Source organism: Peromyscus leucopus, chromosome 19, assembly GCF_004664715.2.
Source record: "Peromyscus leucopus breed LL Stock chromosome 19, UCI_PerLeu_2.1, whole genome shotgun sequence".
NCBI lineage: Eukaryota > Metazoa > Chordata > Mammalia > Rodentia > Cricetidae > Peromyscus > Peromyscus leucopus.
In genome coordinates this window covers 78,255,908-78,283,651 of record NC_051079.1, presented here as the reverse complement: position 1 = coordinate 78,283,651, position 27,744 = coordinate 78,255,908, and the positions used below count along the sequence as shown (strand labels likewise).

The 27,744-nt window shown below is 40.3% G+C and overlaps 1 protein-coding gene across 2 annotated transcripts in view; it reads right to left on the bottom strand.

Annotated features, from left to right (window-relative positions):
- Nucleotides 1-1,018: 1,018 nt before the first annotated feature.
- The window catches only part of Exoc3 (exocyst complex component 3), a 31,215-nt gene continuing 4,489 nt past the window's right edge, over nucleotides 1,019-27,744 (bottom strand). For both annotated transcript variants that reach the window (XM_028873644.2, XM_037197247.1), the window contains exons 3-13: nucleotides 17,796-18,015; nucleotides 13,345-14,026; nucleotides 11,064-11,181; nucleotides 10,167-10,292; nucleotides 7,125-7,225; nucleotides 5,925-6,035; nucleotides 5,692-5,842; nucleotides 5,354-5,476; nucleotides 3,254-3,415; nucleotides 2,494-2,621; nucleotides 1,019-1,300 (exon numbers count right to left, since the gene is read on the bottom strand). In XM_028873644.2, coding sequence (XP_028729477.1) covers nucleotides 1,129-1,300; nucleotides 2,494-2,621; nucleotides 3,254-3,415; nucleotides 5,354-5,476; nucleotides 5,692-5,842; nucleotides 5,925-6,035; nucleotides 7,125-7,225; nucleotides 10,167-10,292; nucleotides 11,064-11,181; nucleotides 13,345-14,026; nucleotides 17,796-18,015 — 2,094 coding nt within the window. In that variant the 3' untranslated portion in view covers nucleotides 1,019-1,128. The remainder of the gene's footprint in view (nucleotides 1,301-2,493; nucleotides 2,622-3,253; nucleotides 3,416-5,353; nucleotides 5,477-5,691; nucleotides 5,843-5,924; nucleotides 6,036-7,124; nucleotides 7,226-10,166; nucleotides 10,293-11,063; nucleotides 11,182-13,344; nucleotides 14,027-17,795; nucleotides 18,016-27,744) is intronic.

The following is a 27,744-nucleotide window of genomic DNA, read 5'->3' as shown; positions in this document are numbered from 1 at the left end:
AGAAAAAGGGTTATTTTGATTTTTTCATACCTTGTAAGAATTAAATAAAAAAGAATATTAACATTGCCATCAAGAGTAGAAAGAAAAGACAGCATTAGTCCACACATTCAAGGGTGGCCATGTAGTACAAGGTCCAGGAGATAGACAGGCCCTTCCAGGCCTTCCACCAGTGTTTAATTTAGGTAGTCCCTGGAGCTCTGGAACAAGGAGGAAAGGACAACCATCTATGGACATGGAGAGCTGTGGACAAGGGAACCCAGGCATTACCTTCCCCAGGTAACAAGCAAGCAGACCACCCTCTGCAGACCATGTCCACAAGACATGGGGCCCACTATTTATTCTGAATATAATTCTATTAATTAGCTTAAAGTTAATGTGCAAAATAATGCCACCACTGAAGGCCAACACTTGTTGGCTAAATTAGGGAGAGGACTGTAGTGACCTTGGCTCACTAAGCATGCTATATAGATCTTAACACATATTTTAAATACTCATTTTCATATATACCTTGACCAAAATTTTTACTTATGACAATTCTCATCCTCCTGGTATAACTGACCCAGATGGCATGCAACCTATATGAGGTTGTGCCTGCCTGGGTAGGGATCACTGGTTCAGCAGGTAAGGTTTTTGTTTTGTTTTGTCCCCCACCCTCACCCCCTGCCAAGAGGACTGAGCAGCTGGTCTAGGAACAGCCAGAAAGGCAGAAAGGCAGGGTAGATCTTGGCCCCAGAGACTGCTCAGGACTACTCACAAGTCAGCTGAGACCTGATGACCTATTGCTTCTAGACATGGCAGTATCACAACCAGTCAGAACAACCTACAACTAGGAATGAGAAGCTCTCTGGTTTTCCTTTCCTTTAATTAAGTGGCAGAGGTTCAAAGTGTGTTGACTAAGCAGAGCAAGAACTCAGCAGGGAAGAGCAAGTGACGTCCATTACACATCTTTTCACAATGACAAGTCACCAAGAAGGTGATGCCACACCTCATGATGCCACAGAAGACAGGCACATGACACTGACGATATACTGAGCCCCCAGAGAAGGACTTTTGTTTTAATACATTTGCTTCTTAGGGTGGCAACAGGAAGACACATAGTGAAGACACACGAGGCAGTGGAGGACAGGGCTACTTAAGGAGTTTTGCCACATTCAGACTTGGCACAACGATCTCCTTGAAAATGGGCACATAGTTGGGGCTTGCTTGCATGGGGCCCTGTTCCAGTGTCTCCATGATAGTCTGTTTCATGTCCCGGCTGGCATCTCCTCGCACCGCCAACAGTGCACCAATGTGGTCATCTCTGTGGGAGAGAAATCAGCATGAGCCTCCATCTTCTCTTAGCTCCCTCAGTCTCCACAGGTGACACTTACAGGGTGGGAAACTAACAGCCACAAAAGGCCTCTCTTCATTTACAGAAGAGAGATATCCAAAATGTCATCCTAATTTCTCTCTGCAAAATGCAAAGGACTTTTTAAATTCTGCTCTTCTAACTATTTGTGTCAAGATTTCCTAACCAGGGAAGGATGACTCTGGAGGGTTTAGGACTCTTGCTCTTCTAATAGTGGCAATGAGACAATTTAGCCATGCTCACCCTTAAGGGAAATGGCAGGTTCCTGGAATGGAGATCACAAAGGCATGGCCTGAGGCCAGCACAGCATGTAGAGGGTCATGGAGCAGATACCCCTTCCCTCAGCCTGATACTGAGTACACATATATTTGAGGAAGTCCTGGCCACACACAACATGTCACCTTCTTTCTTTAGATCATAGGGTTTAAGATCACTTTTCAGACCACTCCAGTGATCACAACCTTCCCCACTCCACTCATCAAAGATGCAATACTCAATCCTTCCTGTGGTGGTTGGAAAGAAAATGGCCCCCATGGGGAGTGGCACTATTAGGAGGTGTGGCCTCATTGGAGGAAATGTGTCACTGTGGGGATGGGCTCTGAGGTCTATGCTCAAGCTACACCACCCAGTGACATAGTTGCTTCTGCTGCCTGTGGGTCAAGATGCAGAACTCTTAGCTCCTTCTCCAGCACCATGTCTGCCTGCATGCCACCATGTTCCGCCATAATAATGGACTAAACCTCTGAAACTGTAAGCTAGCCCCAATTAAATATTTTCCTTTTAATAAGCATTGCCGTGGTCCTGGTGTCTCTTCACAGCAAGACAACCCTAACTAAGACACTTGCCAACACTACCTACCTTATATCATTAGGCCTGCCTTCTGACCTCCACTCATTCAGGCACAAAAGCTTGGCTACAAGCCTACAAACCTCAGCCAGATTCTGCTAACATCAGGTAGGGCTGGTGGAAGGCTGCACAGATGACTCCTTGTTGCACACTCACCACCATAGCCCTGACAACCTTTCTCTTCATATCTAGTTGGCATGCATGTACGGTCTAACTCCTGATGCTCACAGCTTATCTTCCTAAGGGCAGTAGGAATAGCCTGTTGTACTGCTTGCTGATGGAAGATGCTCAGCCTTTACCTGATGTCTGGATATTTGCTGACCAGAGTCGAGACTTCTAGATAAAGCAGAGAAGGGTCTGTGAGCTTAATAACCTCTGCCACTGCAACAATTGTATCACAGTGTCCATCCGCATCTTCACCAAATCCCTGGAAAACAGCACCAGTGTGAGGGACAGCCCTAAACACAATCTTCTTCAGTAGTCCCAACTTGATCTTGACATCTCCAAACTCCTTTTCAGGCTGGGCACCTTGCTCTTCTATGTAATCACCCCAAGATTCATTCTGACCAAGGATCAGAGGCCAATCTCACGAGGTGATTTGGTCAGTCACTACTTGGTCTCTAGCCAGGAAAAAGGCCTGGCGGAGTAGTATCTAGTCATGGCCACTCGAGCCAAGGAGTTATGTTATTAGTTAGGTTACTGAGTTAGGAGTTAGGCAACCAGAATCTTAGAGAGTAAACAGGTGAGGGCAGATGGACAGGAAGAGATGAATTATTCTATGAAGCACACAGGGGCTGCCACCAGAAAAGTCTTGAGAGTTGCCTTAAAGTGTCAGCCTCTGTGGAAATTTATTTATCAGTTGTGAAGCTGAGCAGGCTGTGGACAAGACTCTCCTCTTGACAGACACAACTAACTGTCCACTGGTTCTTGATGCTGCTGGATCCCATAAACTGGCCTAAACAGTCCAGGCACAGAAACCAAAAGCAAGCTATTGGACAACACAACTCTGTAACCTGACATCCACCATCCTGGAGCTTAGCCCATGGCTTCAATACTCACAGATGCCAGCTTCCGGAACAGGAAGCGGAGTTGCTCAGCCTCTCTGACCATCTTCTCAGCACCCTCCTTGCGCTCTTCAGCACTTCGAAAGGAGATACGCTTCTGCATGACAGCCCGAAGGTATTCCACCACCACACGCCTGTGTGCCTCAGCTGTCATCCTCTGTAGAGAAATGTGTAGTCAGTTGCAGATTCCACGGTGCTAAGACACACATATGTTCTAATCAAACCTAAGATGACCTGCAAACAGGCTGGTCCTGTTCAACAACTTGGTTGGATTTTTCCCCCCCTGTTGAGACATGGTTTAGCTATATAGTCCAGGCTAGCCTCAAACTCACAACAATCCTCCTGTCTCAGCCTCCAGAGTACCACACCTGGCCATATTTTTGGTGGGATTTTAAAGTAAATATATTAAGCCAATTAAATATACCTGAACTTTTCACCATAAAGTTTTGGACTCTCCTGGCTGCACGTGGTAACAGGAGTTATGTAGGCCAACTGTCAGCACAGCATGTGCACAGGTACTGTGGGATATCTGCACACTGTGTGAAGATACACTGCTGTGGTTGGTTTAACAAAGAGCTGAATGGCCAATAGCTAGGCAGGAAGAGGTTAGGTGGAACTTCCAGGATCAGAGAAGACTCTGGGAAGAAGAGAGGCAGAGAAGCCAGCCAGACGCAGAATGAATCAGACACACAGAGTGAGACAGAGGTAAAAGCCACATGGTAGAATGTAGATTAATAAAAAGATAGGTTAATTTAAGTTATAAGAGCTAGTTAGGAATAAACCTAAGCTATAGGCTGAGCTTTCATAATTAATAAGAAGTTTCTGTGCCATTATTTGGGAGCTGACTGGCAGGACAGAAAAAGACTCATTACACACTGGAGCAAGAAAGGACTCACACATCGTCTGTGCAGTCTTGATGCTTATATTCCATCTAAAAATCAGACAGATTTGGAGAATTTGCCTCCAGCATCATTATTCTAGGGACATCATATCATGGACAAAGTGACCCTCGTTAACAGACACCAGGCTAGTACTTGCTTGATGTGTGCCCTAGCCTCAGGGTCAACTCCTTTGCAGGCTCCAACTCTGCCTGCCCTTGAGACTCTCAACCCAATACAGAGTAGAGCTGGAATTGAGGAACTGCCGGAGCCCAACAAACTTTGGACTCATGGACTGACAGGCTGGCTTTAGCAAGAGGAGCTTAGCTTGTATGGAGCCTAAACAGTGGTACCTCATCCATAGGCAGCCTCAGATTAGTAGAAAAACCAAAACAACATATACCCTCTGCTAAAACAAAACAAAACAACCACAGAATATCTTACGAATCTTTAGGAAAGACTCAAAGGAGAAAAGAAACCTCTGGAGCATTACAAAGCAAAGGAAAAGTCTAGAACCAACATGGGTAGAAGTACAGGAAAACCGGCTTGCTGAAGAGATCAGACTCCCTACACGGAGGTGATGGAGCCTTACTGAAGGAGATACTTAAGTCAGTCAGATCCCTTAACTGTACAACCACTGATGTGATGGTTGGTGGCTGTAGCTTTTGTACGGAGTCTGCTCTCCACGAATGGGGTGGGCTATTGTCCCTGATTCAAAATGAAGAATCACACATAACCATTGGACCCACAGGCTTGCTATCATTATCACTGGGGAAGAGCCGCACAAGTCTCTAAGGAAGACAAAGCAACATATATCATCAACTAAATCAAACTGTAAGGAGGCCAAGACTGGAGCTAAGACATGCCTGGGAAGTGCATATAATTTCCTCAGATAATAGCCTCCTTCCTTAACACCCATCATCTACACATAAAATAAAAATCAGAGATCACAAACATACCAGGAGGTAAAGATGACTGGCAAAGACAACAAGCTCTAACATTGGTAGAAACAAACCAACATGCCCAAAGACTTTAGACCAGCACTGTCAGACACCACTATGTTCCTCAAAAGAACATTCCAGTCTTCACCCAAGGCCACCACACCTTCTTTGATCACATGAACATTGGTGTGTTATCATAAGCAGAGAGCTATTTTGACACTGAATTATAAACCAGATGGGAGGCAGACTACAGTGTGCTACAACCCATTTGTTTACCTTTTTATATGGCTTTTTAATTTTGGCAAAGTCATTGAAATAGTCTTCTACAGTGACACAGATGATGTCCACAGCATTTGACCCCAACAGCCACTTCTTTGTCATCAGCTCATTCAGATGTTGCTGAAAGGCACAAAGTGACCAAATAATCTTCATCTGGCACAATGCCTGGGATCACCCCTACCTGAGAGTGGCCCTCCGAGTGTAGCTTAGTACAGATGCAAGGGAACATCTCAGCTCACATATCGCTTCTACATGAGGCAGGCTACAGTGTAGCCCAAAGAAGAGCATGAGACCACCCCATGCTCTAGCCCCAGGAGTGGAGGAGCCAAGCCCACCTCTAGATCCAGGAAGACTTCCTCTAGCAGACTGCTGCAGCCTTCCTTAGCAATAGCATCTAGAATCCCATCCATGCTTGGCTGACTCAGACATGGGCCCTCCTCTGCCTCAGTTTTTAGGTACTTCCTTTTCAGACTGACGATGGATTCTCTGCAAGGAAACATCAAGGGCTCAGGAAAGTAGCTACACACTTACATGCTCTCTGCCCCACTCTGTTGCACACACCACTTACTTGAAGGTCTGGCAGTTGTTGATGATGGCAATCATGTACTGCACGTAACAGTGTGGGTGTTGCCGGTTTCTCAGGTGTTCTTCTTTGTAAAGCTGGGCTTCATCTTTGTATCTGAAATCACATTGGGGAACCCCAAGCTGTCTCCAGTGACTGGTAGACATCATGTGTGTCAGGGAACTCTTATCACCACTTTTGGACCAGAGGAGTCTTTAAACATCAACATACTTTTAGATGGTCTATATTAATGGCAGAGTAGAGAGTCAATCATGTTAAATGAATTTTAAAAATAATTTTGTAGCAGGCTTTGAAATAGGGTTTGGTATTCTGACATGAAGATATTCTGAAACATGTAACTAACTAGGAAAGTATCACCTTACTTTATCTTATGAACAATTCACTCCACAAGTTATATAATAAGACTACAGGACAACTCAGTAGGTAAAAGTCCCTGTCACAAAAGCCTGTCCATCTGGTAGATCCCTGGAACTCACATCAAAGTAGAAGGAGAGAACCAACCCACACAGTTGTCCTCTGACTTCCACATGTACACCATAGTACAATGTATACAAAACCCTCAATGGTGTGAGAAACACTATCACACATTTGATAAGATTTCCCTTTACAAAACTCTATAAAGAAATAAAACAAAAAAATAATAATAACTAGATTCCTGAAATAGCTGGAAAACAAACACCTAGGATGCCACTCTTTCATTTTTTAAGGAGAGTCTTGAATACACAGTGGAACTCTAATACAAGATGTCAGATACCCACTGTACGATTGATGCTGTTGTGGTTATAGCAGAGAATTTGGGACATGGATGGCAACATCTGGGAATTGGAGTGGTAGAAGGGAGTCACAAAAAGGAGACAATAGGATAACAAAACAGAGTGGCTTAGGAGAACTTGGGTCAATAGGATGGGAAAACAGATTTCATGGTATCTGTCTAGGGTTGAAAATCTTTATGTGAACAATTTACAGGGAAAGGCTCACTGGGACACAGTACATCACACGTCCCATCTGTTTAGGATGTTTTCATTTTAGCATTCTTTTCTTTTTCTTCTTCTTTTTAATATTTTTGTATTTTTGGATAACAAAAGGGGGCTAATCTTTTAATAATAACATACTAGAATCAACAAATTTTGCTCTTAATTTTAAAACACAAAATTTGTAAGTTAGATCAATGGAAAAAATACATACCTACTTAGGAAAGAATTCATTTGCTGAAGACACAAAACCAGTACCTTTGTTTTCAAATCTTCACTTATTTGAGCAGCAACCTGAAGATTCTGTTCAAACATCTAAAAATTGAAAATTTAAGAATCTGAAATAGTCTTACAGGAGTACAGAAAAATGGTCGCCATTAATAAAATTCTACCTGGGACATCCTTCTCCAAGGTCTACCTTGGTGAATCTGCCTGACACTTACTGCTCAACACACCCTCCCAACCTGCTAAATCTAGCCTGGATCCCTCATCCAGTGCCCTGGCCTAGGCTAGCCAACCCTACCTCACCTCAACCCACCTCTAGACTTCTCCTATGACCCACCTGGCCTGTTCCTGACCCACTGGTCCCTACCATACCACATCCAATCTCTCCACTCAGCCAGATCTACTCCTGCACTCCAGGCTTGGACCAAGACACACATCCTGCACACAGCCCAGTCTCCTTTGTCCGCCAGCTTTCACTCCTCCCTAGCAATTCCAACCTCCATGCCTAACCCATCTGCATATTCTCTCTTCCTTCCCTCCCAACCTGCTTTGTCACATCAGACACAGAACTAACAAAGAAGTCCATATGTCACAAAAATACAAACAAAATAAAAGACCAAGCCTTTATCTCTCCTCCAAAATCTACCAAAACTTATAAAAATGTCTGCCACTGAGAATTACCTAGATGAACCTCAAGAAACAGAATTCAAAAGAACACATAAAATTCATCAAAGAATTCAAGGAATTTAAAGAAGACACAAAGAAGCAGCTGAATGAAATTAAGGAAAAAGAACTTAAATCTGAATAATGCCCAGGAAAATAACAATATAAGGCTGATGGAAATACTAAAGATAACCCAGAACTTGAAAAACAGAATTCAATAAAAATTTTAAAAAAATAAAAGAGAAGACCCAAATGAACAGAACCAGAAATGAACAAGGAAACATTACAACAGACACTAAAGATACTTGGAATATTATAAAGGAGTACTTCAAAAATCTGTACTCCATAAGGTTAGAAAACCTAAAAGAAATGGATGAATTTCTAGATTTAGGAAATCACCAAAATTAAATCGTAACAAATGAGAATTATTTATACCAGATTTTTCAATGAAGCTCTACAGCCAATCATTCTTAAATGGTGTGTGTGTGTGTGTGTGTGTGTGTGTGTGTGTGTGTGTGTGTGTGTGAGAGAGAGAGAGAGAGAGAGAGAGAGAGAGAGAGAGAGAGAGAGAGAGAGAGAGACCTTCTATCAAGCCAGTATCACTCTGAGACCAAAACCAGGAAATGACAACAACAACATAAAAAATAAAACTAAAGGCCAATATATCTGATGAACACAGATTCAAAATGTTCAACAAAATACTTACTTGAGAAACCACATAAATGGATTTAAAGACAAATATCATATGGTCATCTCAAAAGAAACAGAAAGAGCCTTTGATAAAATCCAACATGCCCTCACGATAAAAGTCCTAAAGAATGGGGGATAGAGGGAACATAACAACATAATAAAAGCTATATATAAGAAAACCACAGCCAACATCATCCTAAATACAGAAAAAAACTGAAGCAATCTCACTGAAGTTGGGAATGAGATAGGGTTGTCCATTATTCCCACTGTTGAAACAGTAGCTAGAGTAACAAGGCGAGAGAAGAAATTAAAGATATACAAATAGGAAAAGGAGTTAAACCATCTCATTTGCAGATGATATGGTATTATATATTAGTGATCCAAAAATTCTACTAGAAAATGTCTAGAAACAATATATTCATACAGAATCAACCTGAACAAATCAAGAGCTTTTCTATACACCAACAACAAACACACAAAGAAAGAGATCATGGACACATTCCCATTCACAATAGCCTCCAAAACATAAAGTATCTAAGAATAAACCTAACCATGGCAATGAAGACCTCTACAGTGTGACAGGAGGGCTGACAACGAGCTGGGGCCTATGAGGATGGTTATGTCTAGTTATGCGTGAAGACTCTAGCCAGCCTGCACATGGCAAACATGGCTCTGGCAGGCCTTGCCCTTCTCCCCCATTCCCTCCACCTTGCTAAAAACCATTAGATTATATTCCTAAAGCTAGTCACCAAGGTCTGTTCCCTTATTTGGCCACTTCCTCCTGCTGAGGCTAACTCCCAAGGTCCAGCTACCCAAGTATTGAAATCCAGCAATCAAAAGCCCCCTAGTGGCTGCCCAAATTACACTGTCCAATCAAAATTAAACACCTCATCCTAATACCAGGTTTCCCCTTTTACCTTTATAAACTGCTATTTGCCCAGAGACCATGTCTGTCTCCTCTGTAAGCAGAGGCAGTCCTTTGTCCCCCAGGACAAATACTCCTCCCCACCCCCTTATTCACATCCCCCTTTCCCTAGTCCTTTCTCTCCTGCCCTCGTCGCTTATTCCCTACCCTTGTATTCCTTATTCCCTTGTATCTCTGGGGCAAATAAATCTTTGGGCCAAGAACTTGGGTCTTAGGGTGTCTTGGGCCAATACAGGTCCCTTCAATGCGAACATGGACCTAATATCCAGTACAGTCTAGTGATAAGAAAGTATCTTTAAAATGCTATATAAGTTTCCTGGGTTTCATCAGATTAAACTCAATTATGGCATTTTGAAGACAAGACTTGACATCTTACCAACACGGAATATAAATAAGCACAGAAATGGGAGCACTGCACACAACCAACATATAATTAAGACTCGCACATTTGTGAAACGCATTCAAATGAGCTCCAGAACCAGAATCGGGTGTCCCTTCTTTCACAGAAAATGGACACGACAACGCCCAGTTCAGACCCAAAATGATCTTCTGGAAAATCTCCATTGATCCTGGGTAACATGACTTGGTGAGTACAATCCTGAGCCTCAGTTTCTTTAGCTCCAGAAAGCCTCAGGGAGAGGGTGTTCTTGACATCTTTGCTACATTGTGAAGACTGAGGTATTCTCCGCCTATGAAACCAACAGATCCTATTAACCACATGGGAAATGGGACCTTTAAATTCAGGGCCTGTACCTGGAACACAATGGCAGGCAGTGTAGTCTGATAGTAGCCATCCTGGTCTGCTTCTGGCTCTGTCTCTTTGCTCCAGTCTTTCTTGTCTGTTTCCAGTGCCTTCCGAAGCCAGGCAATGATGTTGGACTAGGAGTTGGATATCATGGAAAGGGAAAGAACAGGCTCTGAGTTATATCTAACACTTTTCCACACAGCACTTACAGTTGCCCAGACCAGATACAGCTTTTCACAGCAACCCTTGCTCCCAAGTATAGAGCCTGCTAGAGCAGGCACCTCACATGCAATTCCCTGGTATGTGGTGCTCATACTGGTCTCCGCATATGTGGAACACCAAAACCCTAACTGTAGATAAAGAGCACAAAGGATCAAGAAGGCTATGGATGAACATTATGCTGGAGGACAAAACCAGATGTCCAGCATCTGATGGTTAGGCCCAGGCCATTAGAGAACAGACTTGGCAGCCCAGTCATCTCAGGCCACAGCAAAATACAGGTCTCCAGACCCCAGGGACCCTCAGTAGTGGCTTAGATGCCATCTTGTTGCACCTTTCATCTTACTAAGACTACCTATTGGTTGTAAAACTGATGTTAGACTGGCCCCAAGGTCCCCAAATTGCCACCCCTCATTGGAACACAGTGCTAAGGTGGCTCATGTTACCTTAGACATAAGCTTTGCCAGCCAAGTGGGTGGCACAGGTTGGCTCCTCCAGCAGAAGAGACTCGCACATTTGTGAAACGCATTCAAATGAGCTCCAGAACCAGAATCGGGTGTCCCTTCTTTCACAGAAAATGGACATGACAAGGCCCAGAGGAACAGCTAGTCTACTGAGGAGAGTTAGCTCAGATGTCTCACCACATTTCAAACAGACAACCACTAAGCATTTTCTGTTCTACTCACCGTGAGTGTTGACATGTATGTGTCAAGCAACTCAGAGACCACATTTGAAGAGAGTAGAGGCTCCAGGGCACTAACGTCCACTTCTGGGGCTAGTTCCACATTCCCCATCATCTCTGCACTGCAGTGAAAAACCAGATGTAAAGGACAAACTACAACAGAACACTCTCAAGTAAGTCTACATGTATGGCTTGACATGTAAATGCACTCTCCTAGAGATCTGGATGCTAACACTTCTATAACTCCACAAATCAGGAAGAGCAGAGGTCTCATGGAGAGCACAGAGTGAAAGGTCAAGGATTTGGAGGTCCCTCCATGATGTCACCATGCAGGCTATACAGCCACTTACATAATTTCCATATGGCCTCATCACACTGTGCCAGATGCACAGGGAACTTGCATTCAAATGCAGGGACGAGTCCACAAAGGTTTGTCTGTCTTAACTCACTGTCTCCAGAGCTGAGACCAGGACCAGGCAAATAGGAATTGTCATTGTCACACTCATTAAGTAAGAAGATAATGGATAAGTACTGTTATTTGGAATACTAAGCACTGTCATAAAAGTCACTAATCCCTATATGAGGGTGAGACTAAGGCAAAGAATAAATGTTACTGAAGGAAACATGTCTTCAAGGAAAGAAAGACAACATTCATTTTACTGTGCAGAAGGCAGGGAAACAAATTCTAAGCTTCAGAGAAAATGTATTTGTTCATGCAACTTGGTTCAGAAAAGTCTAGGACACATGACACACAGTCTAGACTATGAGGGGTAAAAGACTACAGAATGGAATAATGGAGACTATTTGGACCTCCCAACAGTGGTTAAAAACTAAGGTCCAGGACTGTACATGTAAAAGTTATAAAATAATGGGGCCGGAGAGATGGCTCAGTGGTTAAGAACACTTGCTATTCTTTCAGAGGATCTGAGTTCATTTCTCAGCACCCATGTCAGGCAGCTCACAACTATCTGTAAGTCCAGTTCCAGAGAATCCAACACCTCTGGCATCTAGCGGTACCTGCACTCATATGTACATAACCATATGCACACACATACATAACCTCACATAATTAAAAGTATTAAAAATAAATCTTTTAAAAGGGGTATCATCAAATAATGATCATTATCCATACCTGACAATTTCATTCTGTTCACATTTTTCCATATTGAGGTAAAGAAACACACTACTCTAAATAGTTAAAACCACATACAAAATAAACCTCACTGTTAAAAGCATACTTTCTTTCTCCACAGTAACAAGATGGGCAAAAACAAAAATTTCAGTATATTACTTAATATTGTTTTCTACCCATAAAACCAAGCAAAGTTAAATAACCATTTTAATTACCTAATCTTAAAGCATCTCACAAAAGCTTCCCAGTGACATTTTTTCAAAGTCCACCTTCAACTACTTCACGCAAAAAGTGGCTCATGTTCTTTCACATAAAGTAATAGTCTCAAGCTGCAATGCAAAAGGAATAACTGATTTTTCTATATATAGTTTACATATTTTTCTATATATTCTTGTTGCTTTTTTTTTTTTTTTTTTTTTTTTTTTTTTTTTTTTTTTTTTTTGGTTTTTCGAGACAGGGTTTCTCTGCGTAGCTTTGCGCCTTTCCTGGAGCTCACTTGGTAGCCCAGGCTGGCCTCGAACTCACAGAGATCCGCCTGGCTCTGCCTCCCGAGTGCTGGGATTAAAGGCATGCGCCACCACCGCCCGGCGGCTATTTCTTTATTTTTGAGATATGTCTTGCTATTCTGCCCGGGTTGTGCTCAAACCATCTTTCCACTCAAGTCTCTGAACTCAGGAACTACAGGTATGGACTACTAAGTTAGTGTACAACTGTTTATATTTGGATGATTAACTGTTGCAGTGGACTGTAAGGAAAACTAAACTTGGTGATTTCTTCACCAGCCTGGTGACTCTGAACAAGTCACTGAATTTCCTAGGGCCACATGTTCCTAATCTATAAAATGTTCCAATACTATACCTGTCTCAGCGAATCACTGTGAAGAAGCAAGAATGCACACAGTGAGCACAGAAAATAATACCATGGCACACAACAGAGTGCTCAAGGCAGACAGCAGAGACCACATAGAAACAACTGTAACCACACGAGGTGGTTCATCCTCAAGAGTAATCCCCAACAGGTAAAACAGAAAGACATTCACAAACCAGAAAAAGGTACCAGTTCAAAACACATGAGACTATTTGTAAACTATTGGTCAGTGTGCTTTTAGAAGTTCCTAGATAAAAGAACACATAAGGCATGAAATCAGTTCTACCTGGTATAGGTATTTAGGACCCATGTCAAGAGGCTCACGATCTCATTGGCCTCAAGGTCCTCTGACGCGAGGTCCTGCATTCGAGTGCTCAAGGCCTGGTGGTACATGCTCAGGAGGTTCTTAAAGATCTCATAGTGGGGAGGGAAGCACTGGACCATCAGGTTCTTAGCAATGATGAGATCATCCAGGACATACTTCCTGATGATCTCCAGGTGGCGCACAAGCCACATCTTGTCAGACTCTCTGGTGTCTGCCTGTGTACCTTCAATTCTAGTTGTCACAGTTCTGTCCAAGATGGCAAACATTTTTTCCTTCCAGTTTTTGGGCCTCCCAGGAGGAACAAACCCAGTTTGCTTTTTTCGATCAAGTATCCTCCTGTCAATTTTTTCTTCCCTTTCAATGATTCTGACAACGGAAACCAGCAAGGTGGGATCGCGGCGGACAGTGACCAGTGATCTTTGCAGCACCATCCACAGCTGCTTAGCCAGCTCATCAGAGAGGTTCTGTGTATTACCAAAGTAGCCATGAATGAGGGTCATGTCCCGTTTATTACCACTGTCCATGCGGTACTGCTCACACATTAGCCCATCCCGCGAGCACTCCAAGTCCATTAGCTTCCGGTGAGCCTGCAGGAGAGCCCCTTGCTCGATGAGATCTTGGGTTTCCCTCACAATCTCAGGCACTAGAGAAAGGCACAAGTTGACTCAGTTAAAATGCATAAAGGCTGTGTGTACACATAGAGATGACAGCAGGTAAAGGAGGAGGCACCTGACATCCATCTCTCTACTTGCACAGCTACCCAACAAACCCTAATGGTTCTGAACTCTAGAGTCTATGAAAGGCTAGTAACTCCCAGGAGAAGTTCCTAGATGGAAATTAAGTAATTATGGTCAAGTCCAGCTACATGTGTTTTTTTCTAAGCCAGTGAATGTCATCTTTCCCAAGCTTCAAAAAAAAAAAATAAATAAAAAATCCCATGCTTTAAGTATGGTGATCCATGTTCTGATTATTGAAGGCTGCTTCTAATATTTTATAGCTACTACTTCTGATGTGAACTCCAGGAAATAAAGAGGATGACTACCTTCCTTTCTCCAATTTTCTTTTTATCTCTTTGGAAGTCAATCAGATAAGAGCATTCAAAAGCACACACACACACACACACACACACACACACACACACGCACGCACGCACGCACGCACGCACACATGCGTGTGTGTGTGTGTGTGTGTGTGTGTGTGTGTGTGTGTATACATGCATATACATACAGGACATGTCAGAAAAAATCACTATGCATGCTCAGGCATAGGAAAAGGCTTAGAAAAGACATAAAAGGATCCTGTGTAAAACAATCTAAAACCAGAATTCTAACAGATCCCAATATCCAGGTTTATCATGTTAGAATCAAATGCCTGAAACAGAACACACAGCACACTACCAGCACACCCCATTCAAAGGTATATAAAAAAAAACTCAATACACAGTGCTTCAGAAAAGACCAGATGTCAGGTCTACCAGACATAAAAATTAAAACAACTGCTTTATTAAAGTAGGTGCAAGGAGAATTTGAGCAGGCAGGAGATGGAGCCAGAAAATGTTAAGAGAGGATAACGGAAATTATCAGGAACAGACAGAAAAAGGCTAAAGGAAGTAGACAGAGCCCAGATGAACTCATGGACCCATAAGGCAGACCATCATATAATTGTAGTAACCTCAAAAGAAGAGAGAAGAGGGGAGAGACCCTTTAGAGAAATAATGGCTAGAATCTTCCAAAGTTTGATAGAAGACATTAATGTAAATATTTTAGAAGCTCAATGACCTGTAAGAGGAGTAAACCAAGAGATCCATACTAAGATGGAATACAATCAATCAATGAATGAGGGAACCATGAAAGCAGTAAGAGAAGAAACTTATCACATAAAAGGACTCCTAAAAAATATCATTAGCAGATTTCTCATCAGAAATTTTGGACACCAGATGTATTTGGGGATTATATACTGAAAGCACTTAAAAAAAAAAAAACTAGCAATGGTTTTTCTTTTTCCTCTTTCTCTTTCTTTCTTCTTCTTCTTTTTTTTTTTTTTTAAGATAAGGTCTCAATCTATAGCCCATAGTGACCTCAAACTTGCAACAATCTTCCTGCCTTAGCCTTCAAGTGCTAAGACTACAGTGGTGAGCCATCAAGCCCAGCTTTTTACCAAGAATCTCTTATCTTTTATAGCAAAACAATCATTCAAAAGTGAGAGAGAAATTAGGATTCCCAAGTAAGAAAAAGCTGAAAAAAACTTTACAATTAGACCTGTCTGTAGGACATGCTAGAGGGAAATCCTATGAGAGAAATGGAAAGACAGACAATAACTTGTAAAAAGACAATAACTGGGAGCTATGAAGACATTTCAGCTAGAAATGGTGACACACACCTGTAATTCTAGTACTTAGGGGATAGAGGTAAGAGGATCAAAAATTCAAGTCATATTTAACTACATAGTAAGTTCAAGACTGGCGTAAGTTACATGAGACCACCTAAAAATTCTAATACAAATACATAAAATAAAATAAAACCCAAACAAATAAAAAATGAAGTAGGGAAAATCTCAACAAAAGTAAAAACAAAAGCAAGTATTTAACATAATTTTTTTGTTTTCTATATGATCTGAAAAACAAATACAATGTCAGTTTGGTTTTGGACATATTCAAGGTATAAAGAAGAAACTGAAGAAGGGTGGGATGAAGTTATGTAGAAATAGTTTTTTCATGTTAGTGAAGTTAAGATCTGAAGATGGAACAGCATGCATATTCTTAACTGCACAGGAAAAGACTCCAGGTAGACTGCATTTAGGTAACTAAGTCTCAGTAGATTTTTAAACATATAGGTGTAAAAAGTATCTTCTTCAAATAAAACAGATAAAGTTAGAAATCAGTAACAGAAGGAAAACTGAAAGATTTACAAATTCTGTTGAATTAAACACTGCTTTTAATCAACAGAGAAAAGAAGAAACCCTAAGGAAAACTGAAAGGTATGTAGAAAAGAATGAAAATGAAAATATAACAAAACTTGGAGGATGCAGTACAGCAGTGGATACAATGAAAAACGTATTTCTAGAGCAGCTTCCATTAAGAAGATCTCAAACCAACAGCCTAACTTTACAACTTAAGGAGCTGAAGAAGAAGATGAGTTAGAGAGATGGTTCAGCGGTTAAGAGTACTTGCTGTTGTTGCAGAGAACCTGATTCAGTTCCCAGCACCCACACAGAGGCTCACAATCACCTACAACTCCAGTTACTCTATATAATGCCCTTTTCTGACTTCTGTAGGCCCTAAGCATGCATGTGGTACACAAACATAAATGTAGGTAAACACTCATATACATAAAATAAATAAGTAAATCTTATAAAAAGAATAACTAACCCCTAAGCTACAAGGTAGGAAATAATAGAGATCAGAATAGATAAACAAAATAGAGAATACAAAAACAGAAAATAAAAATCAATAGAGACAACTTGGTCCTTTGAAAAGATCAAGGAAACTGGCAAACCCTTAGCTCAAATAGTCTAAGAAAAAGGACTCTAATTAAGATAAGAAAGTAGGAATATTTTTACTAATTTTTCAGAAATTGATAAAAAAGACTGTAAGAGAGAACAATGAAAAACTGAATACCAAGAAACTGGGCAACCCAGATCAAACAAATTCCTAGAAACAAAACCCTACCAGACTGAGAAACAAAACAGTAGAAAATCTGAACAGATCTCTCTACAAAGAAAAGCCCTAATGCAGTCATATCACTAGGGAACTGGCCAATGTTTCTCAAGATTTTCTAGACACTGAAAAGAGTTCATGACTGGAGACAGCTGACATGGATGAGCTGTAAAGCATTCTGCATTCCCTAACACAGGTAATCGGTCAGTCAGTCTGCCTCTTTCCCAGGATCCTCCCATATCTGGCTGTTACACTGAGACTCCTGCCCTGCTCTCTTCTACCCACCTGGCTCCCATCCCACCTGCTCGCTGGCCTGTGCACTTACTTGCCCTAGCTTAAGAACTGCTGTTCTCACAGGTCCAGGGCCTGTCTCCCATCCCACCAAGTCAGCTACCCCTCTACTCTTGTACAGACCACTCCTAGACACTGGTCCACAGCCAAAAGCACTGGCTGTGCACTGTACCACCACCTGACACAGAATGGTATGCTCTCTACTGGTCCTTATTTACCTTTGCTCAACTGACTCTTTCCAATCATATTCAGAGAAGTTATCTGAGCAGACAGAATCGAGCTTACTGTGCACTGGAGGACAGGCCTAAAAAGTACATTGCAGAGAAATGCTGGCCTGCCTCTGCATGTCTCACAGAGCTCCCAGTGTGTGAAGGAAAGGCAGGTATGTGTCTGGAAAGGTACCATCACAGTGTTCTAGCAGCCACCTCAATCCTCCCCCAACTCCCCTCTACCATCTGCCGCTCACCAGAGAAGATATTCTTGAGGTTCTCCACAGCTGCGGCCAGCTGGCTGTGCTGCACCACTGCATCCTTTACGTCTCTGAGGCTCTCAATGGTGTTGATACTCTGCCTCCAGTCCTTGCTGACATCTGCCAGTGACTGCTGGATATCCTTGACATCGTTCAGGGCACTGTGGAGCTGGCTCAGGCCTGTGCGCACCCCATCTAGCTGTGACTGGATTGCAGCCTAAGGGAGACATCATGCAGGTAAGCAGAGCCAATGACAGCCATATATGATTTCCTAAGGAATAAATTTTTCCAGTGAGAATCAAGTTCAGAAAGAATCATTTAAGGAGAACAAAAACTACCCAATTCCAAAAAAAAAAAAAAAAAAAAAAAAAAAAAAAAAAAAAAAAAAAAAAAAAAAAAAAAAAAAAAGAAGAAAAAAGAAGAAGAAAAGAAAAAAAAAAAAAAAAGAAAAAGAACAATTTAATGGACTCAACACAGGAACTTTTTTTTTTCAATACTGCCTGGGAACAGAACAATGTTACATTTTAAATGATACTTTACATTTCAATGATACTTAAAAGAATCATGGGAGGAGGAATGTTTCATTCAGGAGAGTACAGTAAAGAATAAATTTAAAAAGTAATAGATTAACAAAGGAGAACAAAGATTCTATCATATCCAGCTCAGTAAACCAGCAAAACTCTATCTGGCTAGGGAGAGAGCAAAGACCAAACATTAGTCCAACTGCTCTCAATAACTAAATATAAAATGGCCTTAATTTTCCAATTAAAAGATGCAAACTAGTTGACTGGATTGAGAAAAGAAGATCCAAGTATCTATTGTCTACAAGAATCACGCCTTACTGGCAAGGATATTCACAGAGAGAATGACAGGATAGAGGTTGATTTACTAAACAAATGAAAGCTGAAAAGGTGACGTAGCTTTTCTGAAACAGAATAAAGTAGATTTCAAACAAAAATTAGATCACTATTCTGAGATTTGATAAAGTAGTCTTAAAAGCACAATTAGTCAGAAAATATAAATACAGATGCATATTAATTAAGGGAACAATCCACCAAGAAGGTATAACCAGGCCAGTCAGAGAAAAGAGGCCCGCCTGCCCTTGAGAACCCTCCTACACCCTTGGTTTCGAATACTAACAACCCACCCCACTTACACCCCTCCCACACCACCACCACCACCCACTGTTATGCTCCCACCTGCACAGGCATATATTAGCTGCTCAGGCATAGGCCACACCATTCAGAAGAACAGAGAAGCTAACTCAAGCAGAGATTCACTCCCGGACCAGAGACCATGTGGGCTGACAAACCCCAGATAGGTGGGCCCACCCGCAGAACTACCACTCTCTCAGTGCCCCTGCCTACTACTCCCAATCCCCACTCTCTCCTCATTACCATGTCCCATCCCCTAACTCAGGCAGAGACTTCCTGCTGAACCAAAGACCAAGCTAGCCACCAGAATTCCAGCCCCCAACTCAGTTGGTGATTCCCTGATAGACCAGAGGTCATGCCAGACACCAGAAATCCATGCGACACAGACTAGAAGACCAAAGAGAAAACAGAAACCAAAGAACAAAACACCTTTTCAACAAAGACAAACGCAGAAATTGGCACTTAGATCTATAATCATCCCAGATTCAGATGCCTAGACAACAATGTAAAAACACAATCAACAACAGTCAGGGCAATATACAACCACCAGAGCCCAGCTATCCTACTACAGATGGCCGGAATATTCCAACACAGTGGAAGCATAAGAAAACTACCTTAAAACTAACTTTATCAAGATGGTAGTGGAAATGAATACCCTTAATCCCAGCACTTGGAAGACAGAGGCAGGTGGATCTCTGTGAGTTCAAGGCCAGCCTGGTCTACAAAGTGAGTTCCAGGACACCCAGAGCTGTTACACAGAGAAACCCTGTCTGAAAAAATAAAAAAACAAACAAAACAACAACAAAAAAAGAGGAAATGAATAAATCCCTTAAAGAAATCTATAATGAGTTCTGGTACTCTCTTCTGATGTACAGGCATACATGTAGACAGAACACTGTATACATAATAAATAAATACATCTTTAAAAAAAAAAAAAGAAATCCAGGAAAACACAAACAATTGGAAGAAATGAATAAATCAAAACAGGTGAAGGAAATGAATAAAACTGTTCAAGACCTGTAAACAGAAATAGAAGAAATAAAGAAAACACAAACTGAATGAATTCTGGAAATGGAAAATCTAGATAAGTGAACAGGAACTACAGACACAAGCATCAGCAACAGAATATAAGAGATAGAAGAGAGAATCTCAAGCACTCAAGATATGATAGAAGAGATAGATACACTGATCAAAGAAAATGTTAAATCTAAAAAATTCCTGACACAAAACATCCAGGAAATCTAGGACACTATGAAAAGACCAAACCTAAGAATAACAGGTACAGAAGAGAAGAATCCCAGCTCAAATACCTAAAAAATATTTTTACCAAAATCATAGAAGAAAATTTTACTAACCTAAAGAAGGACATGCCTATAAAGGTACAAGAAGCTTACAGAACACCAAATAGATTGTACCAGAAAAAGAAAGTTCCTTTGCCACATGATAATCAAAACATTAAACATAAAGAACAAAGAAAGAATATTAAAAGCTATAAGGGAAAAAGGCCAAGTAACATATAAAGGTAGACCTATTAGAATTACATCTGACTTATCAACAGAGACTCTAAAAGCTGGAAGGGCCTGTAGAGATATCTTGGAGACTCTAAGAGATCACAGATGCCAGCCCAGATTACTATACCCAGTAAAACTTTCAATCACCATAGATGGAAAAGACAAGATATTGTATGACAAAGTCAAATTTTTTTTTTTTTTCAGACTTTTCTGTGTGCTTTCGCCTTTCTAACTCACTTGGTACCACTGCTCGAACTCACAAATCCCTGCCTCTGCTCCAGTGCTATTAAGTGTGCACACGCGACAAATCAAATTTAAACAGTATCTACACACAAATTCAGCCCTACAGTAGGTACTAGAAGGAAAACTCCAAATCAAGGAAGTTAACTACACCCATGAAAACATGGGAAATAAATAATCTCACACCAGCAAAACAAAAAGAGGAAAACACACACACACACATACACACACGCACACACACCACGCACGCACGCACGCACCACCACCACCACCACCAACAACAACAACAACAAAATAACAGAAATTAATAATCATTGGTCATTTATATCTCTCAATATCAATGGACTCAATTCCCCCAATAAAAAGACACAGGCTAACAGAATGGATATAAAAACAGGATCCATCTTTTGCTGTATACAAGAAACACACCTCAACATCAAAGATAGATATTACCTCAGAGTAAAGGGTTGGGAAAAGATTTTTCAAGCAAATGGACCTTAGAAGCAAGGTGGTTTAGCTATTCTAATATCTAACAAATAGACATCAAACCAAAATTAATCAAAAGAGATGAGGAAGAACATTTCCTATTCATCAAAGGAAAAATCCATTAAGATTATGTTTCAATTCTTAACATCTATGCCCCAAATGCAATGGTACCACATTTGTGAAAGAAACATTACTAAAGCTTAAATCACACATCAAATCTCACACATTATTAGTAGAAGACTTCAATACCCCACTCTCACCAATGGATAAGTCATCCAGACAAAAACTAAACAGAGAAATAAGGGAGCTAACAGACATTATGAACTAAATGGACCTAACATATCTACAGAACATTTCACCCAAACACAAAAGAATATACCTTCTTCTCAGCACCTCACAGAACTTTCTCCAAAACTGACCACATATTCTGTCACAAAGCAAGTCTCAACAGATACAAAAAACCTGAAATAACCCCCTATATCCTATCAGACCACCATGGATTAAAGCTGGATTTCAACAACAGAAACCACAGAAAGCCTACAAACTCATAGAAACTGAACAACTCTCTACTGAATGACTACTGGGTCAAGGCAAAAAGAAAGAAGGAAAGACTTCCTAGAATTCAATGAAAATTAATGCACAACATACCCAAACTTATGGGACACAATGAAAACAGTGCTAACAAGAAAGTTCACAGCACTAAGTGCCTTCATAAAGAAACTCGGAAGATCTTATACTAGCAACTTAATAGCACATCTAAAAGTTCTAGAACAAAAAGAAGCAAACCTACCCAAGAGAAGTAGATAGCAGTAAATAATCAAATTGAGGCTAAAATCAATAAAATTGAAACAAAGAGATCAAAACAAAGAATGAAACAAAGAGTTGGTTCTTTGAGATAAATCAACAAGATAGACAAACACTTATGCAAACTAACTAAAAGGCAGAGAGAGAATATCCAAATTAACAAAATCAGAAATGAAAAGAGGGATATAACAACAGTCACTGAGGGAATCTAGAGAATCATTAGGTCATACTTCAAAACCTGTACTCCACAAAATTAGAAAACCTAAAAGAAATGGACAGATTTCTTGATTGATACCACATACCCAAATGAAATCAAGACCAGAAAAACAATTCAAATGGACCTATAACCCCTAAGGAAATAGAAGCAGTCATTAAAAGTCTCAAAATCAAAAAAGCCCAAGGCCAGATGGTTTCAGCACAGAATTCTACCAGACTTTCAAAGAAGGGCAAATACCAATACTCCTCAAATTATTCCACACAATAGAAACAGAAGGAACATGGCCAAACTCTTTCTATGAGGCTACAATTACCCTGATACCCAAACCACACAAAGATTCAACAAAGAAAGAGAATTATAGATCAATTTCCCTCATGAACATTGATGTAAAAAATACTCTCAAAATAAATCCAAGAACACATAAAAAAGATCATCTACCAGAGATGCAGAGATAGTTCAACATATAAAAATCTAACAATGTAATCCTTCATATAAATAAACTGAAAGAAAAAAATCTATATCTCATTAGATGCTGAAAAGTCTTTGACAAAATCTAACATCCCTTTATGATAAAAGTCTTGGAGAGAACAGGGACACAAGGGACCTACCCAAACATAATAAAGGCAATTTACAGCAAGCCTATAGCCAACATCAAACTAAATAGAGAGAAACTCAAAGCAATTCGACTAAAATCACAAACAAGACAAGGCTGTCCACTCCCTCCATATCTATTCAATGTAGTATTTGAAGTTCTAGCTAGAGCAAAAAGACAACTAAAGATCAAAGGGATACAAATTGGAAAGCAAGAAGTCAAAGTATTGTTATTTGCAGATAGTATGATAGTATATATAAGTGACCCCCAAAATTCTACCAAGGAACTCCTACAGTTGATAAATATCTTCAGTGAAATGGCTAGATACAAGATTAACTTAAAAAAAAAAAAACAAAAAAAACTCCTATACACAAATAGCAAATGGGCTGAGAGAGAAATCAGGAAAATAACATCCTTCACAATAGCAATAGCCACAAATAATATAAAATATCTGGGATAACTCTAGTCAATCAAACTAGACCTGTATGGCAATACTTCAAGTCTTTGAAGAAAGAAATTGAAGAAAATCAGAAGATGGAAAGATCTCCCATGCTCATAATTGGTAGGATTAACATAATAAAAATGACCATCTTACCAAAAGCTGTTGTGGAATGTTAGTTTAAGACGTGTCAGGTGGCACACGCCTTTAATCCCAGCACTCGGGAGGCAGAGCCAGGCAGATCTCTGTGAGTTTGAGGTCAGCCTGGTCTACAGAGCGAGATCCAGGAAAGGCACAAAGCTACACAGAGAAACCCTGTCTCGAAAAACCAAAAAAAAAAATAAATAAAGTGTCACATTTGTGTATGCTGTGGAATATTTGTTTAATGATGCAAGGATATGTTGCATGTGTTTAACTCTGTGAAGCTGTGTTACTTTGCCTAACTAGAGCACCTGATTGGTCTAATAAAGAGCTGAATGGCCAATACCTAGTCAGGAGAGAGATAGGCAGGGCTACCAGGCAGAGAGAATAAATAGGAGAAAAAGAGAAGAGGGAGGAATGAAAGAAGGAGGAGGCCAGGGGCTAGCCACCCAGCCACAGAATAAGAAGGAAAGAAAGGTATATAGAACAGAGGAAGGTAAATGCTCAGAGGCAAAAGATAGACAGGATAATTTAAGTTAAGAAAAATTGGCAAGAAATAAGCTAAGGCCAGGCATTCATAAGTAAGAATAAGTCTCCATGTATTTATTTGGGAGTTGGGTGGTGGGCCTCCAAAGAGTAAATAAAACCAACTACAAAAAGTAATCTACAGGTTCAATGCAATCCCCATCAAAATTTCAACACAATCCATTACAGACTTCGAAAGATAATATTCAACTTCATATGGAAAAATGACGAAAAACCCAGGATAGCTAAAATGATCCCATACAGTAAGAGAACTTCTGGAGTTCCTTGTTTTTTTTTTTTTTTTTTTTTTTGGTTTTTCAAGACAGGGTTTCTCTGTGTAGCTTTTTCTTTCTTTCTTTCTTTTTTTTTTTTTTTTTTTTGTTTTTCAAGACAGGGTTTCTCTGTGTAGCTTTGCGCCTTTCCTGGGACTCACTTGGTAGTCCAGGCTGGCCTCAAACTCACAGAGATCCGCCTGCCTCTGCTCCGGTGCTGGATTAAAGGCGTGCGCCACCACCGCCGGGCAAGTTCCTTGATTTTAAGCTGTATCACCATCCCTGATTTTAAGCTGTACTGCAGAGCTATATTAATAAAAACTGTAAGGTATTGACATAAAAACAGACAGGTTGATCAATGGAATCAAATTGAAGACCTAGACATAAATCCACATACCTACGGACACCTGATCTTTCACAAAGAAGCCAGAAATAAACAATAGAAAAAAATAAAGCATCTTCAACAAACAGTGCTGGTCTAACTGGATGTCTGCATGTAGTGGAATGCAAATTGATCCATATCTATCACCCTGCACAAAACTCAAGTCAAGTCCAAGTGGATCAAAGACCTCAACGTAAAACCAGATACATCGAACCTGATAGAAGAGAAAGTAGGGAATAGCCTTGAATACAATGAACAGGAGACAACTTCCTGTTGACAATAAATGGGACCTCATAAACTGAAAAGCTTTTGTAAAGCCAAGGACATCATCATTAGAACAAAATGGCAGCCTATAGAATAGAAAAGATTTTCACCAACCCCATATCTGACAAAGGGCTGATCTCTTTGGAAGAGTTAGAAGAGACTTTTCCTGTAAGAATTAAACACAAATTCTAACATAAATAGATCCAGAAAGGATTGTGAAGAGCAACATTCTACCAAGTGTCTTTTTAGGACCCAATTAAAAAATAAAGTCAATGAAATGATTCCTAATGCTGTTCTGCTATACTTATAGACTAGAGACTGGCACAATTGTCATCAGAGAGGTTTCATCCAGCAACTGATGGGGGCAGATGCAGAGATCCACAGCCAAACATTAGGTGGAGTGTGGAGAATCCTGCAGAAGAGGGTGAGGAAGGATTGTAGGAGCCAGAGGAGCCAAGGACACAAGAAAACAGCCCACAGAATCAACTAACCAGGGCTCCTAGGGGCTCACAGAGACTGGAACAACAGTCAGGGAGCCTATATGGTTCTGACCTAGGTCCTCTGCATACATATTGTAGTTGTGTAGCTTGATGTTTTTCTGGGACTCCTAATAGTGGGAGCAGGGAATATCTCTGACTTTTTGCTTGCTTTTGGGACTCTTTCCTCTTACTGAGTTGCCTTGTTCAGCTTTGATATGAGGGTGTGTGCCTAGTCTTATTGTAACTTGATATGCTACATTTGATTGATATCCCTGCTTTCTTCTGAAGGGAAACAGGAGGAGGAGGGGAGCCGGGGGAGAGGAGATGTGGTGGGGAAGGAGCTGGAAGGAGAAGAGGGAAGGGAAACTATGGTCAGGATGTAATATATGAAGAATAAAAAAGAAAAAATTTAAAGTGAGGCATAATAACAACATAATTCAAGATAAATGAATAAAAAGATCTTAAAAATATGAAAATATAACAACTGTAAATATATACACACCAAATATGGGTCTCATTATTTCATAAAATACTACTGGACATAAAGAGGCAGACAGGTCCTAATACTTTAATAATGGTTTAATCAAAAATCCCACTATTATCAATAGATTATCGAGACTAAAAATCAATAAATAAACCTCAGTGTTAAACTATACTACAGATCAAATGGACTTAAGAGGTTTTCTGTACACAAGCATGTCTAACCTATTGATACTGCAACATGATATCGTTACCTATAAAGTTTGTGGTCAACAACTGCACAATGGGACTTTTTTTTAAATCTCATGTTTTAAGTAAGCTTATAAGTTTTATGTTGGGCTGCATTCATAACTACTCATTATAACAGTTCAGACACACCTGATTCTACAGAGTATCCTATCCAACATTTGAATAATAAATATTTTTCTCATTAAGCTATGGAACTTTCTTCAACATAGATCACATTTTAGTACATACAGTAAGTAAGTTTTAATAAAAACAAAAATTTCAAATAATTTCTTATATCTTATCAGATAACAATGGAATAAAACTAAAAATCAACAGCAAGAGAAACCACAGAAACTATAAAAATAATTGGAAGACTGAAAAATTCTCTTGAATGATCAGTAGTAGGTCATTAAAAATATCTAAATAGAAATGTAAAAATTCTTAGTAAGTAAAAATGAAGGCATAATTTATCAGAACCTTTAGGATACAGCTAAGGCTATCTTGAGAAAAGCTTTGAATGATTACAATGAAAAAAAAAAAATCAGAGATCTCAAACCAATTAGCTAAGGATCTACCTCAAGATCTTAGAAAAACAAGAACAAGAAAAATTAAAAAACAGTAGACATCAAAAAATAATAAAGATCAGGACATAAATTAATGAAATCAAAATTAAAAGGATAATACATAGAGTCAATTATTTAAAGAGTTAGTTCTTTAAAAAAAAAAAAAACAAGATGGGGAAAAAAAGACCCAAACTAAAAAACTAGAGATGACAAGGGAGACACCAATGAAATCCAGAAGCTCTGAAAGCTTATGTTCCCCAAACTGAGTAATCATCACTCATACTCAGCTGTAAACTCAGTGAGCTACAACAAAGACTGGCCTGTGAAGACATGTCTACTGGTGCAGTCATTGCACAAACACCATGGAAGTAACCAACTACTTTCTGCTTGGATTTAAACCCAGCTCCACAAGATGAAACCTGTACCTGGCATCATCATTACTGGGCCAAGAACCTATGGTTAAACAGTTCATACGACTTAGAAGAGAACCTACTATTATTTTGCTAAAGGGACACAGTATTAAATTGATTCCTAATGATTTATCATTTTACAGACAGATCAATGCATCACTCAATCCTCATCTGAGAAGCTTCTATTTTCAGTAGATGGTCTTTAACACAGAAACTCATAACTGGCCAACGTGCAGAGAATAAGAAACTGCTGAGCCAGGCGGTGGTGGTGCATGTCTTTAATCCCAGCACTTGGGAGGCAGAGCTAGGCGGATCTCTGTGAATTTGAGGCCAGCCTGGGCTACAGAGTGAATTCCAGGAAAGGCACAAAGCTACCCAGAGAAACTCTGTCTCGAAAAACAAAAAACAAACAAAAAAAAAAAAAAGAAAGAAAGAAAAGAAAGAAAAAGAAAAAAGAGAATAAGAAACTGTAGAATGCTCAGCCCTAAAGGGAACATATCTACTGTACACTGCCCCTTCTTCCCCACAATGTTCAATCAGGGACCATTGTAGAAGAGGTAACAGAAGTATGTAAGAGCCAGAGGGAGTGGATGGCCACATGGAAACATCTTCTGGATATAGTAGGGCAGCTGCACATTTGAACTCATTGTGGTTTTGACAAAACCTGTGAAAGCCCAAACCAGACCATATTCCAGCATAGTGAGAGGAGTTGGGCACACAATTCCACCCCTAGCAGTGGAACCGTTGGCAATTGTTAGC